At 41.1% G+C, this 15,064-nt stretch overlaps 1 protein-coding gene across 1 annotated transcript in view; it reads right to left on the bottom strand.

The window, feature by feature from the left end:
• The window catches only part of LOC306947656 (palmitoyltransferase ZDHHC13-like), a gene marked incomplete at both ends in the record, with an annotated part of 613,047 nt that extends 599,195 nt beyond the window's left edge, over window positions 1-13,852 (bottom strand). The window contains 5 exon segments of the mRNA XM_079537034.1: window positions 11,519-11,663; window positions 12,125-12,202; window positions 12,655-12,777; window positions 13,107-13,249; window positions 13,832-13,852. Of these exon segments, the coding sequence (XP_079393160.1) occupies window positions 11,519-11,663; window positions 12,125-12,202; window positions 12,655-12,777; window positions 13,107-13,249; window positions 13,832-13,852 (510 nt within the window).
• Window positions 13,853-15,064: the final 1,212 nt, after the last annotated feature.

Below are 15,064 nucleotides of genomic sequence, written 5' to 3'. Positions count from 1 at the left end.
CTGGAACAGAAATCAGGCTGAAGTTTTCTATGGCATCTACAAGGCTGCAAGGCTATTTGAAATGTTTTACAATACGGCCTCTTATAACTTTCTGTATTTGTTTCTCCTGCCCAAGTGGAGAAGTTACTGATAGAAGACACACAAAATCTATTTTATAAAGTTCTCTAAGATCACTGTAAATGCAAGTTTAGACTCACAAACAGCTCAGGGTGGCCATTTTAAACTTTATTTCATAGGTGGCCCAAATGAACCATCACAAATGCCTGTGACCTTCCTGAATGTAAAGTTAGCTAAGCAACAGAACAGAAGTTCAGACTTTAAAATCAATATCTCATTCACATACAAACACAGACAGGAGAGCATGGTTTGGTGATATTGATGAGCCTTTATTGATTGATTGATGAAAATACCACCAAATTGATGTAGCTACCACCAAAAGGAGCAAATCTCACTCCTCTGTTTGCCAGCCATGCTATGCTGCTGTCATGCCCCTGTGCTTACACCAGCTCTGATGCTCAACTGAGTCTGATCACTCCACTGAGCTGATCCAACTCAGCAACTGGGGAAAAACTGTTCACATTTCCATTAAATTACTTTTCACATAATTTAGCTTGTTCCATTAGCTTAGTGGAATTGTCTGATGAGCGGCAGAACCAGTGTAAGGGAAGGAGCAGGTGGGGGAGGATGTGGGGGTTTCTGTTCAACAGAAACAAGCTGTTAAGTGTTCAGCCATATCAGTAAACCATGCCATTTGATCTTCAGTAAGGTCTTGCCTTTATTTGAATTTGTCAGTTTAACTGGGGACTCTATCACTGCAGATTATTATAAAATGTGTTATCTTTAGCCAAGAGAGAAAACAAAATCCCGGACTTGGCCTGGTTGTATCATTAGCAGCCAGAGATCCAATTAGTTCTGCACTCCAAGGTCACTATTCATACTATTCATACTCGGTATGTTTTGCAGAGGAAGCTCCCCAGTGAAATATCTATCCCACAGTAAAGATGCAACGATTTTTAGCTTCCTGGATGCTAATGCAAAGGTATGAAGTTGGAAGTCAGCTCACATGTCTTTAATCCCCCAAATATATAAATTAAACTCTTCCATCTTCCCCTGTGTTCTCCTTAATGTACAGGACATTCAAAATAAATACCAGTTAAAATGTTTGCTCTTTGTTCATTGTTTTGCCATTATGACATGGTTAAGGACTTTATCAAATCCACTTAGCCAAAAACAGCCCCTTCTCTGGGAGATAAAGCAAGTATTGCTCTGGCGTAGGGCCAACCAGTAGGAGCAGACCAGCACACATGTACAAGACTACCCTGCTTGACCCGCTACAGCTTCCACTGCGGTCTGGTTTTAGCAGTGCACATAACCAAAAAGCTGTCAAACTCTTGTAGTCCTTTCACAGATTTGTAGATTCCCATTCAGAGGAATCAACAGGATGGGATGTTTTAAGATACACTTTGCCATTGTTTGTTTCTAGAAAGCAGCCTAGATATGTCCCACAGAACTAGCATATAAACACTGGACCTATCAAAAGCATGATTTTGCTCTTTTCCTCTAACTGCGTACTAAGATGCTTTCCACCCATTTTTCCATTTAAAAAATAAAAATAGAAATCACTTACAGAGAATTGGAATGAGAAGCTCTCAGCAATGGTGTAGAAACAGCAGAATTATAGTGTGGCAGCTTTGGCGATGAAGGCAATGAAGAATCTGTCATCTTCTCAATATCTGAATGAGGAGATGCTGACTTGGGAGATTTCTTTTTACCAAAAGCTTGCTTGAAGGAGCTGCGTAACTGAAATACAAGACCACAGCAGTAGACACACCATGAAGAATGCATCCATACAAAAAGCCACAGACTGAAACTCCAACATGCAAATATTCCAAAAAATAAGGCCATACTCACAGATTTTAACAGAGCTAAAAGGGAATCAAAAAGCTTGAATTGAATAACCAACTTCCTGTGTTTTCAGGTTTAAGGCTTGATTTAATTAAGGTTTAATTTTCAATCTTCGTTTTGCACCAATGTGTTCACATTTAACACAATGAAAGCACCGTCCTGTCATCTTCATAATGTTTCCTTAAACTTCTTTAAATAGTTCTGGGTTAAATGAGAAGTGTAGGCTGATATAGAGACCCACTACATTACAGTGACAAAGAATAGAAGCTAAAGTAAAAATTTCAGAAGTTTTTACCTTATCTAAGGCTTAACAGCAGGCTTGTCACAAAAACTAAAAGAGTTGCCAACAATTTGATGACACAGCAATTTGCTCCTTCTATAATTAATGCATAACCCTGCACAAGGAGATGACATTGCTTCCCTTTAACCAGTGCTTTTCGGAGGAGGGCAGCAATACTACAGTTACGGAGGAGCTAGCAAGATATTCAAATGAAACAATTGTGAGAAATAAAAATAAGAGCCTGCTCAAGAAGTACTTTCTTTAAGTACAAGAGGTTTCATAAACATTTCCAAGGAGACACTGTACAGATATATATCAAGATTCTCCCAGCTCAAGCCACATTTTATAGCTCTAAAGAAGAGATCCCCGAAGATCCAGGGAGATCTAAATTCAGTGGGAGGAAAGGGGTGGAATGATTCACTGGCTAGTATGGGATCTAGGGACTTTAGTCCAAACTACATTCAGACTAGGTCACTAAGGCAGTTTATGGTCTAATTCAAAATGAAGTTTAATATATTGTACCTTTCCTCCAATACATGGTACCTTGTACACAGTACAAGATGAGCAAAGAAGGAAAAATGGGAAATGAAAGGTAAGTAATGCAAAATCCTGAATAATGTATGTTTATCACAGTAATTTCTTAAATGTTGGTATTTTTTTGTGTAGAACTCCACTTAAACTTTCCAGATTGAGCTCTCAAAGTGTCTAACATGTCCACTTACAAGAAGAAAGGCAAAAAGAAGAGAAAAAAAATAACAAATCTCTCATTGTGGACTTGTTCTATTTTAGTGACAAACTTGAAGCTTTCCCTGAGGGGTTGGACACCGTACTACTTTTAGCCAGACTGATTTTCGACAGCTCTTTCTACTTTAGGACCGGCCTTTTGGCTGTTAAGGAAATCCATTTACCTACAGAAGCATGTTAATTCCAGAGGCAAAAGCCTAAGTTCAGTGGAGGTAGCTCCAAAGTCTAGCAAGCTGTTTTCTTTCATTGCTTTATGGTCTCATGATCTGGTCAGCTGATGGTTATCCAGCTAATCTGTTACCCAGAGGAGGTGCAGCCTCTAGCTGTGAATTCGAGTTTTTACTGCACGTTTATATTCTTCATAATCTTCAAAATCTTGCCAGAGAGGAAACTGTGTGTGAAGGACGGCAAGCTTAGCTGGGCAGCAGCAGTTCCAGGTGCTTCAAACCCAGCAGCATGCAGAATCACAGATTCTGTGCAGGAACAACAACAACAAAAAGAAAAGCAGCAGCAAGGGGAGAAAAGGCCCCTGCAGCATCTCCGTTTTATTCATTTCATTTCATTATTTCATTTTAGCAATTGGGAATAAAGATTTTAGAATGTAAAATCTTTGCCAAGGGCATGCCTTTCTGGATCCATGCTGCTGGGGCTGAGGGTCTACCAGTAGCATACTGAGGTCATCATCAGAGATTGCACCTTCACTGCCTAGATCCATAAACACATTATGCCTGTGTTACACCAGAAGGGTATTACACATGAAGTGTGTTTCAACACATAGGAGTCAACTTCCCTCCATACTAACACTGCACTGTTGAAAAATGCATATTCTTAAGAGACTCAGGAGAGGTGTCAATGTTTATTTCCGTTTGGAAGCAATCACAATCTATTACTCCCTCCTGGATGAGGACGTGCTGGTGGAGTAAGCACAAGAATTTACAATTGACCTAGCAGGTCTTGGAAACTTGTGCAGAAATACAAGCTCGCTTGGTTACAGCAAGCTTAATTTTAAGTGATTCTGTGTTCCCTAGTTCCTTTTCCTTCTTCCTTCTCAGCACAGCTGAGAATGGGCTCTCCAAATTTTCTCGCTAAATTCCAGTCTTTTAACTTCATTTTATAAAAAGTGATCCTTCTCTCTCCTCTCTTCAGACATCATTCTTTTCCTTCAGCATTAGTGGTAGAGCCAGTAAGTGTTCTCATTCTTAAGCTGGCAGCAAACATCACTGGTCTCTTCCCAGCTTCCGTACAATTTAATATGTTAGTTCCTAGAAAGAGGAAAATGTGAGAGCATAACAGAAAGAAAGAGAGAAAATTCAGCAGAAGCCACAGGATAACCGACAACCTGCTGAGTCTGACTTGTGATTTGGCAGGACAGCAATGAACATTAAACACGTTGTCTGCTCCCCAGTGTGAATGCTACACTACCAGCTTAGCATGCTGACGTTTTTCTCATCAACTCATCTAGATAATGTGAAATATGTAACATTTTTGCCCTACTTACCACATCAAGATTAAAATTGGCTTTCACTATGGACTCAAAGCTGCATTTTGTTTAATCATTTCCTGAGAAGTTTTAGCTCACACCTCTCTTCTTGACTTGAGAACTCGGACTGGAACGGAACTATCTCAGCACAGAATGCAGGCAGTGTTTGGGCTGACCATGCCACAGCTTCTCTTGGGAGGAAAAGATTTATCTGTGGGTATTCTAATTAGCCAGCTCTTCTACTAGTTGTGGTAACATCAGGTTAGAGTAACATGTACCAAATAGCTGCTACTTTGCCTCCCATGCTTACAAACCATCACAAACTTTGTGAAACGATATGTAAAAGTGGCTGGTAGGATCTCACAGCCCAAGATAATGTAGGGTTGTCATTTAGAGGACAGCAAGGAATTCTTTAAGCTATTCTCCAAATTGCCAAAATGTAATTTTTAGTTATAGTTTTAATAACTGGTTATAAAAAAATAAAGATCTCATTTTCTTGTATTTTTTAATACATTTGACAAGTATAATGCATATATGTACAACTGTACATGATGGTTTCACCATGAAGTTCATCCACAGCGGTAATCTGCTCGTACGTTTCATAAAAAGCACTGACTCTCAGTAAGGGAAACCTGGGTTCAGAGAAGACTTGGAATCACAGTCAGGAAGCACACAGCTCAGATTAAGAAAGAAGGCTCAGATTAAGAAAGAAAACATACTCAAGAGAAAACAGTACTAAACTAATCAGAATAATGTTAAATCTAAATTAAGTATGAACAGTATTTTCAGCTGCTTGAAAGTCCATTTTGTGAAACAAATGTGGAAGCAGCTATTTGTCAGCACAAAAATTACTATTAAAATGTTTTTATACAAGCAGGACTAATATTAAATACATTCCATCACCAAACTACCATACATTTATATTTTCAGGGGGGCAAAAAAGTGACCTAACTGAGGTGTTCCTGCTCCAGCAGGGGAACTGGACTAGATGATCTTTTGAGGTCCCTTCCAATCCCTGACTTTCTGTGATTCTGTGATTCTTTAGGAATCAATAAACTTTACTCCACAAGGTGAATTCCTTTCCTCAGCATTCAGCAAATGCAAAATGCTCACCTTGTCTCTGGTCCATAACCCCACATCCACGAACGCTCATGGGCACTGGCAACAGGAGAGCCAAGGCCAAACAAGGGAGGATTCTCTCTGCCAACTGAGAGAACCTCTGCTCTTTGCAAATCTCTGTACATGACTTATAAGACTATCTATCATTCATCCTTCCTTCTTTCATTCCATTTCTAAAGGAGGAAAGCTGTGTTATACTTGTGATTGTATAAGCATACACAAAGATTACAGGCAGAAGACTTCAGACCATCCAGAAAAATTAAAGAGGCAACATGATAGAACGAACTTCTCCATTAAAGCAAAGTAGCTGCTGCTTTGATAATATTCTAGTGTGCTGTGCTCTCATGGAGCTGCAAGGGAGCAATGGCTGAAGCCAGTTGCAACAAGACAAGTCCATGTTACACTGACCTCAGAAGTCTAATAAAAAATCTACACTGCTACCCCCACAGAAGGAAGAGCAGTTCACACTATAACCCTAGGAACCATCTCTATAGACATACATATGGTAGACACAGTTTTGGGAGAGGTGCCCTGAGCTTAACACCAGCTTCAATTCCAATCATATAGTATTATATTTATTATCTCCCATTCAGCTGCTATATTTCGTAAATTTAGTTTCGTAAACTAAGTACCATGCTTGGCTGAAGCTCATATTCCAATGAGAAGACCGAGGCCAGGAAATAACAGCAAGGTGCTCAAGATAAACCGACAGTAGGTTGGATTTATCATCCAACAACCTACGCTGCTTGATGATACATCTAAAAATCTCAAAGATACATTTGATGATATATGAATCAATCAGAAGTGCAACCATGGTGCAGCATGTCAGCTTACTTCTTTTTTGTCTTTTTCTGAAGACTCAATATGTCCAGGATCAGTCCTTCAGGCTTTATAGAAAAAATAAAGAAGACCCACTAGGCTGAACTTGACAGGGATCTCAACAATGGCATTGGTCACATGTAACAGTTAGATTAAGGAATATATTCTCTCATTACGTTTTGCCAAATAAATATTCTACAATCAGAGTGTGGTATTTCACCAGCAATACACAAAAACTAAAAGAATGGCGTTGAGCTCTACAGAGCAAGTGTTTGATAGAAAGAGCAAAACATCACCTCACTAAGCCACAACCCTTAGGAATATTGCTGTGTTCATCATCTTCTGCAGAACGTCTACCTTTAACCCCTACAGTTAGAATTCTTGCTTTTGTTTAATTTAGACGACGCCAAGAAAACCTTAGAACGTCACAAAGCAACAGTTAATAACAGGATTTTCGTGGCAACGAGCATACTTGTGTATCCCTCACAGGCATATATGCGATCAGTTCATCAGAATGAATCGTGATCATCCTATTAAGATCTTCATTGGAAACAGAACCAAAAGAAATGCCGCTTTAAGGATGAAGTAATTAAAAATGAATTAAATTTGGGTAGCAATGCATTATAGCTGGTTTAGTACTAAATTATTGACATTTTAAGTATCTCCCTAACAGCCTTCCCTTCCCAAAACTTAATCAATAAATAAGCAGGTGCCTTCTGTGTAAGAACACAGTGCTGAAAAGTGAGTGTAAACAATTAAATAGAGGTACTTGTCAGTTCAAGACCTATTCAAAGAAAGGTAGAAATGAATGCACTGTGCACTGAGAATGCTGCATAACCTCTGAACAAATGCAGACTGGAGAATGGAAGGTCTGCTTCCAAGGGATACAAATAAATTTGTTTGCCTGATGTTTTTATTTATTTTTAAAGCAGAAGCATGAATACCACCAACTGCCAAATCTTTGTCATTTAGAAATGAGATGCTTTTACAACTGCAATGTGTGATGCACGTGTTATCCAGCTTTACTGCATACCAAAATACATTACTGGATGGTCCCAAAGAGGGAACATGGTCTACATATGGCATCTCCAGGTGACTCTACAACCACGCATATAACAAAGACATTTTGATATCCCAGTAAGATTAAAAACACAAAACAAAAACACCAGAACTACACACAAATACCTGTCAAAGAGAAAAGAAGATACGTATTTTCAGTCTGTTGTATTTAAACACAAAGCTATTTAACTCTGGCCCAATGTAGGTAAAGTAATCTTAACAGACATTCACAGTCACATGGAATTAGCTGGGACTGTTGGTCACTCCTTGCACAACTGGGCTTACATTTACTAGAAAGTGAAAGGGAAGCTCTACTGCATTGCAAAGGATATCAGGCATGAACCAGAAAAACCACGTCACAGACATCCAAAAGACGGAACTTAGCATCAGTGCTGTGGGAAGACACCTCAGATTCTTGACTCCCACAAACTGCCTGAAAGAAGATGAAAATAAAAGAGCATTTTTCTCTCACCCAAAACTGAACTTCGTGGAGTACAGACTTTGCGTGGTTGGTTTTTTTTAATTGATTTTTAAAACTTCACTCGGTATTCTTTAAGCCTCTGTTAAAGCAAACCAAAATTGCCACTCAGAAGCATGCTTTAGCCAGATGCACAGAGGAACTCGTGATGCAGAAAAACATCTACTGAGGAGTGTTCTGTTCCAGCCTAATTTTACATATCCGAGCAGCTGCACATTAGGTGAAAAGGACAAACTCTATTTATTGACACAACAACAGTATTGCCATTTCAAGGAACACAATTTAGTAACTGCTGTAAGAAATGGGAAAAGCGCAAAACAGCTCAGGATACCACTAGGAGGTCTGGGGAACACAGAGGGTGGGAATGGTACATTGAAACTCATGCTACGTTGCAAACACAGAGGGAAAAATTAAGATAAAGCACATTTATAAACTTCATAAATGGGTATCTCAGCTTCTGTCAGGTGCAGGCATTCAGTAACACCCTCTTTATCTTTAAGACCAGCTAACATGCCACCTCAACACTTGTTTTCTCCTCAGATCTCAAGGATCAGAAACTACAATTTTGACCATCTAAAGACACCACATTTCAAAATCATTATGAAAAGTACATGTATTTAAATCCTTCACACAATCCTTTCTACCGTACAGCAAAAAAAAAAAAAACAAACCAAAAAACCTTCTAAGTGAAGCTGCAGACTCTGAAAAGAACACTGTATTACGTACCATGTACTGCACCTATCAGAATTAAATACACAGAAAGAGAGAAATCCACAAACCTCACAGACAGAGCCATCCCAACCAGCAGAATGAGAAGCAGGCATCCTTTCAAAAGCCAAGAATCAGAACTTAAGTTCATTACGTATCCTATGGCCCACAACACAGTCAAGCAAGATGCCAGCAGCAGGAACATCAGTTAAAATGATCACTGTTAAAATATGACAGAATATTCAAGCAGGATTTATTCCAATATATACACTTAATATAAGAACGAATGCTGAGAGACTCAAGATAGGCAACAAAGTGACACATCAAAACACAGGGGATAAGGAGGGAGGGAAAACAACAACGCAGGAGGGGGGGAGGAGGAAGGGAGGAACAAACACCCAAAGAACAGGAAGGTGCTTCTAAAACATTTCATTTTTGAGTGTCCAATTTTGGAAGCCTAGAAGATCCTGTTGTCAGAACAGAGGTAAGTTAAATATTATTCTGAACACGGAACGCTGAAGCTTTCCTTCCATTAGTGACATTGCCTCGTATTTCTCCATCATTCTCAGTAACCTGTTATTCCTTCTGCTTCTCATTCTTCCTTCCTCCATTAACACATAAATGATGAAGCGATTCTGAGCTTGAATTGCAAGGTCAAGGGCTGTCTCTCCCTTTAACAACAAAGTTCATTTGGTTATGCACTTAACACATGAACGTCTTCCTTTGTAACAGAAACAAGAAATGAACTGAACTAAAACAAGAACTTACTGGCTTCTTCCCCAAACCCACCATTTTTCTTTAAGGCAAAGGTAAAGTAAACTGAGTTCTAACACGCTTCATCTGGTGCTCTGTAGTTCTAAAGACTGATATTTGCAATCAACTGCGTGCACACAAATCACTTGCTGAACTGTCTCTCCTAACCTGAAGCACTAAACAGTCTTTTAGAACATGACAAGCTTACTGAATATGATCCCTTACTGAAAGGGAGCTTTCTTGTTTATGTTAACTTTTTAAAACCAAATAGTAACATTCTAAGAGTCATATATTAAATAAAAAGCAAAACAACTAGCAGATGGAAAAGCTGTGCAGCTGAATACACAAACCAGAATCACTACACTATGCAAGCATCTCTATGGGAATCAATAGTTTCAATATTAATAGTTCTTCCTGCCAGAGTTTACAAATCTTAGGGCTAAGACTTCCACGTGACGTGCACTTCTGAGTGTACAAACAGGCACTGACAGACACTGATCTTTTCAGGATGCCACGCTCATCTTTTTCAAGATCTTACAAGGCTCACCAGACACAAAGCAGCATTATTTTTAACAAACCTGGCTGAAGGCTTTACTTGTGGCCATGCTGTAGAGAACAGCTGACTCAAAGCAAACAAAAAATAAGAAGAGAGAATCTGTGAAGAGAGAATCTGAGAATCTGTGAAATACATTTGTTCGCAGTGATCAGGTGTTCACTAAACTAACATTTCAAACCATCTCCATATTCTTACTTTGTGTCACATCACAAGCAAAGTGCCCAATTCTTTTTGGAAAGCATAGGAACTCTTGCCTTATTCCCCCCATCCATTTCAAAGAACATTCAGAGGGGAGGGGATTCAGGTATTTCTTCATATTCATTTTACCCATTAATACTACACAGATGAAAACAACAGAAACAATGAAAGAAATTGTACCTTGACATTTTTTATGTCCATGTTAGCACCAGCTTCTAGCAGTAGCTCCACTGCACTAACATTTCCTGACGTTACTGCCCAGTGCAGCGCAGTGTTCTTCTGGACGTTGTCCACAGCATTGAGGGAGGGGTTAAACTTTAGTAGAAATCTTGTGGGCTCTGGTCTAGATGAAAACAGAGTTAACAAACAAAACATCATCTGCATTGGAATCTTTTGTACACTTTATTAACAAAAAACATTGCTAGCATCTGCAGCAAACAGCAGATACAAACGTGTTGTCTCTCAACAAGCTCATCAGCAACAGAGCCAAGCTTAGAAAACAGAACTCATCCTTCATTTCACCTTCATTTCTAGGAAAGCACAATGATACACCAGCTGGTCCAGCTGCCAACCTAAACTACTTTAAGATGTTTCTTTTGGGGGTGGGTCTCTCTTTACTGTACCAAGTTAGCTGCTTCATCATCTCCTATGTCTTGGATACGTAGTATTTTACAACAAGTAGAAGAGAAAAAAATGTCACTCTAACAAGAGTGACACAACCAGAAGAAAAAATTCAGCATTGCATCCAGGAATGAGTGGACAACAGATTCTTTTAAAAGTTATTCCCCACTTAGCCCACAACTTTTTGTGCTGATAACATTAAAGGCGTAAGTCCGCTGAAGTCTGCTGTGCCTATGTGCTAGGAATAAGAAAAAGATAGTAAGTGATGATCACGGATTTCAGTAAACAAAGTTAAATGGTCAGATTCTTAGCTACGCAGCCACACCACAGCAGCAAGAGGAAACTAAATTGTACCTGCCAGGAAGCCAATTTAAACAATTTTTCTTCCTTCCATGGGTCTTGAACAGCATTCATTTCAGGATATGCTGAGTGCCCGTTAAACTGACTTCAAATTAATCAAATACATCTACAGAATTCCTTCCACTAACAGTATTTCCTGTCCCCTCTTGATAAAAAATACTACAAATTCCACTTTGGAAAGCAACAATAAATATCTCCCTTGTGTAAAGGAATAAAGTGCATAACTGAATGTTCAAGTACATAAAACTGGTTCATTAAAAGAACAAAATACGATCAGGTATCAACACATAATTATTTAAATGTAGCACGTATAGCACAGGGAAATACCAAATACATGCTTGTACTTTAGGAGATAAAATTTAAATTCCACAAAGCATTTTCAGAGCACAACCAGCTACTTCTGAACAGAAAATAACACCTGGGACAGTGGCAACGTACCTGGCCCTTTGACATGAGGTAAGCTACAATGGGCACGTGTTGAAACAGCACTGCCAAATGAATGCTGCTGAATCCTTCCCCATCAATAAGGCTGGGATCTGCTCCACACTTCAACAATAAGGTGACCATGGGTAGGTGTCCTTGTCTGTAACGATATATGAGACTACAGCCATAACAGAAAGCTTGAAATCTTAATGAAAGCGTCACCTTCACAATTCTTAGACACTCTTTTAGAAAAATCATCTCTGGTTCTTATACTTTCATGAAGAAACTTTTTTATTTTTTTCTTTAAGCTGAAGTCTGTATCAGAGAACTAGGTAGGACCCAAGAAGCCAAGTCTGACCAGCACTGCCCTGGGAAAAGTTCAAAATGCAGGTCTGCCTGAAGCACAGATGCATGCATAACCACAACCTGGCGGCCTGCAAAGTTGCCAAGAATCAGAGAACAGATTTCAGTGTAATTATGGACATGCTGTCAAGTTCTGTGTAACTCAGCAAAGGAAACACACACCATCAATTCATTTAAGATGACAACAACAACAACAGTTACACAAAACGCTACTGTTAAGACCAGCAGATTTATTATGGGAAATGGCAAGCAGCACACCTGATGGCCCAGTGAAGGGGAGTTGAATTCAAGTCTCCACCTAGCTGATCCACTACTGCACCTTTGGAAATATAGTACCTGCATAACAGCAACAGAACAAGAATAAGGGAACACATAATAAAGCACGAAAACATTGTGCTGAGGATAACATAGGTGTAATAGCAAGCGGCTTGCAATAAACAAGTTTTCTCTAGAAAAGCAAATGGGTGACAATATTTTTGCAGAACAGGATGCTGCTTTGAGAAAACGTGTAAGAAAATGCGCAGTAAGTAGCAAGGCCTTACAAAGTCAGTTGTAATCTTTGTCAAATGAAACAAATCCAGGAACACCTAATGATTTCATGTACCACTTAATTTCACGCAGAAAGGAAGTGTGGTAACTACACCTCACTGACATTTTCACAAAGGTGGTTGTGTTAAAATTCAAATTTTAAGCTTTTTCCCTCAAGCACCACACACCGTGGCTGGCAGCACTCACGATCAATAGCGACAGAATGCTCAAGATCCTTTCCCGTGGGCTACAGAGCTTACTTAACCAGCTCCTGTCTGTTGCTTATTGCTGCCCAGTGCAGAAGAGTCACATTTTCTTTGTCTGCTTGTCGAACATCATATCCTGCTTCCACCAGTTCTCTGCACCGCTCTAGCATTCCATACCTTAAATGAGGAAAAGAACTGACTTTATTTCAAATATCTCCCAATTTAAACAGCGTCACACACATGAAAAATTCAATCTCCGTAAGTCTTGCTCAAGAGCTCTGCTTTGCATTCAACGGAGTTTTTGCAAAAAAAGCTGGTCTGAGCCTCGATACGTAGAATTTTCTACCTAGCAACGTTGTTATTGCTGATGATGACAAGATTTATAATAGTATATACACTTCAAGTGCTTTCCCTTGGACAAGCAGGTGGCAACAGAGCCCTACCATTTTCAATTTAAAAAATCCCACATGGAATAGAAACTTTGCCCAGGTGAGACAAACACTTACTGAGTAGCCTTCACAATATCACACGTGCCAGGGTCTTCATCGATCGGCTGCAGTGCCGGCAGCACCGGCACATCCTTCTCTCTGCAGATGCTACGGCAGCTGCGCACGTCAGGTCGGTGAGGCCCACGGCAATGGTTTTTACACTGCTGGGTGACAAAACAGCCATCAGCAAACATCGTGCCAACGCTGGACATCACAGCGCCCTCTTCACAAGGCATCCTTCTTGCCACGTGCATCCATGCAGATGCGGCACCGAGGGGCACCGGGCGCGGTACGGGCGGGTCGGGGATCTCAGGTCTTCTCCAACCCGAACGAGTCCAGTGTAAGCACGGAAGTGGGTTTCAAACGCAAGCGAAACTTGGAGCTTCCACTCCGAGCGGAAACGTGGGAGGACAGAAATGACATCGTTACGTTCTATGAGACAGAACTACGCGGGGATTTAGTGACCCCGTGCAAAACCAGCTGCCAGCGGCACACCCTTCCCAGAGCAGCGACGGCACGCTACAGACCACCACCCGTACCCGCACGCTCCGAGCCGCAGCACCGGGAAGCCGCCCGGCAGCAGCAGAGCACGCCCCGCACACAGCCGCGCACCGCAGGGTCCCCCCAGGCCTGACATTAACCAGGGTTTCCCGAGCGAGTCCAGAACCCGGGAAGACCCTTCGGCATCAGCCGTCCGTCCCACGGCGGATGCCGGCCCCCAGCGCGAGCCGCGAGCCCCTCACCGCCGGGCCGCCCCCGGCCATGCCGCCGGCCGAGCTCCGCTGCTTCCTGCTTTCTGGTTACCGGCACGCGGGGCGGGGCCGCGAGTTACCGAGAGAACCGCGAAGGTGGCAAAGCGCGGCTGCTTCAGCTGGGGTAGTGCGTGCAGACCTGGGGCCCCTAACACGGGAAAGACAAGGAGCTGGGGCAGCAGGTCCGGAGGAGGACTGCGAGGATGCTCACAGTGATGGAGCACCTCTCCTGTGAAGAAAGGCTGGGGAAACTGGGCTTGTTTCGCTTGGAGAAGAGCAGGCTGCTGGGAGACCTCGTGGCCTTCCAGTGCTTGGAAGTTGCGGTTCAGACATCTGGACTGTGAAAACCTGATGCAAGCAGAAAATACTTCTTTCACTAGAATATGGTGAATGAGTTGGTAAAGAGAAAATAGTTCTGAACAGAGGTACCGAAAGCTGTATGCACTGCTACTGCTTGCTTTCCCAGCACGGAAAGGACAGGCGTGGGTACTGCTGGGCTGCAAGTTCGGCTAGCCATCCAGATACTGCAGAATGAATGCAAAATCAAACTCTAGCTGACATGTTAATACAGATTTTCCTTCCATATGCACAGCTGCAACATAAATAGACATCAAAGCAGCTCCACTTCATAAATATGTAGAGCTTTAACTTAGCCTGGTGTCACAAAATATTTTCTATGCTTTGGATGTAGAGCTCACATTAGGGAAGCTGAGGAAGAAACAAAACGGCACAAAAATTTGGTAGGCATTTTGCTACCTTGATATATAACGGATACCAGAATGTGGATGCACAAAAATATAACTGAAGAAGAGTTTGTTCTCCAGATTAAGAACCTGGCGTACAAGTTCTCATTTGTTAAAGTAGAAGTTAGTTGAGCAGAGATTCTCTGCATACGGCTGTTGGTAGCAGTGCTTACAGCAGTACACTGGCACTTTTCAATTTTATATCTTTTAATGTTTGTTGCCTGGGGGCCTCACCTCCAGCATCGTTTTTGCTAATCTATAAGAAGCTTTCTGGAAGGAGGAAGAAATGCTTTCCTTCTACTGCACATACAGCTGGCTTTACAGAAGAAACCATGTTTGAATTTGCAGAATTCTATTCTAATTCAGCAGCAGGTTTTGCCTAGTGTTTTGCAATATACATCACTCAGTTGAGATTACAATTAGCTCAGCAGTGCAGGAGAGAAGAGAAGGTGAGTTCTGGCTCATCATAAATATGCATGAA

Source organism: Tetrao urogallus, assembly GCF_951394365.1.
Source record: "Tetrao urogallus genome assembly, chromosome: 6".
NCBI lineage: Eukaryota > Metazoa > Chordata > Aves > Galliformes > Phasianidae > Tetrao > Tetrao urogallus.
This window is presented reverse-complemented; position numbering and strand designations above follow the sequence as displayed.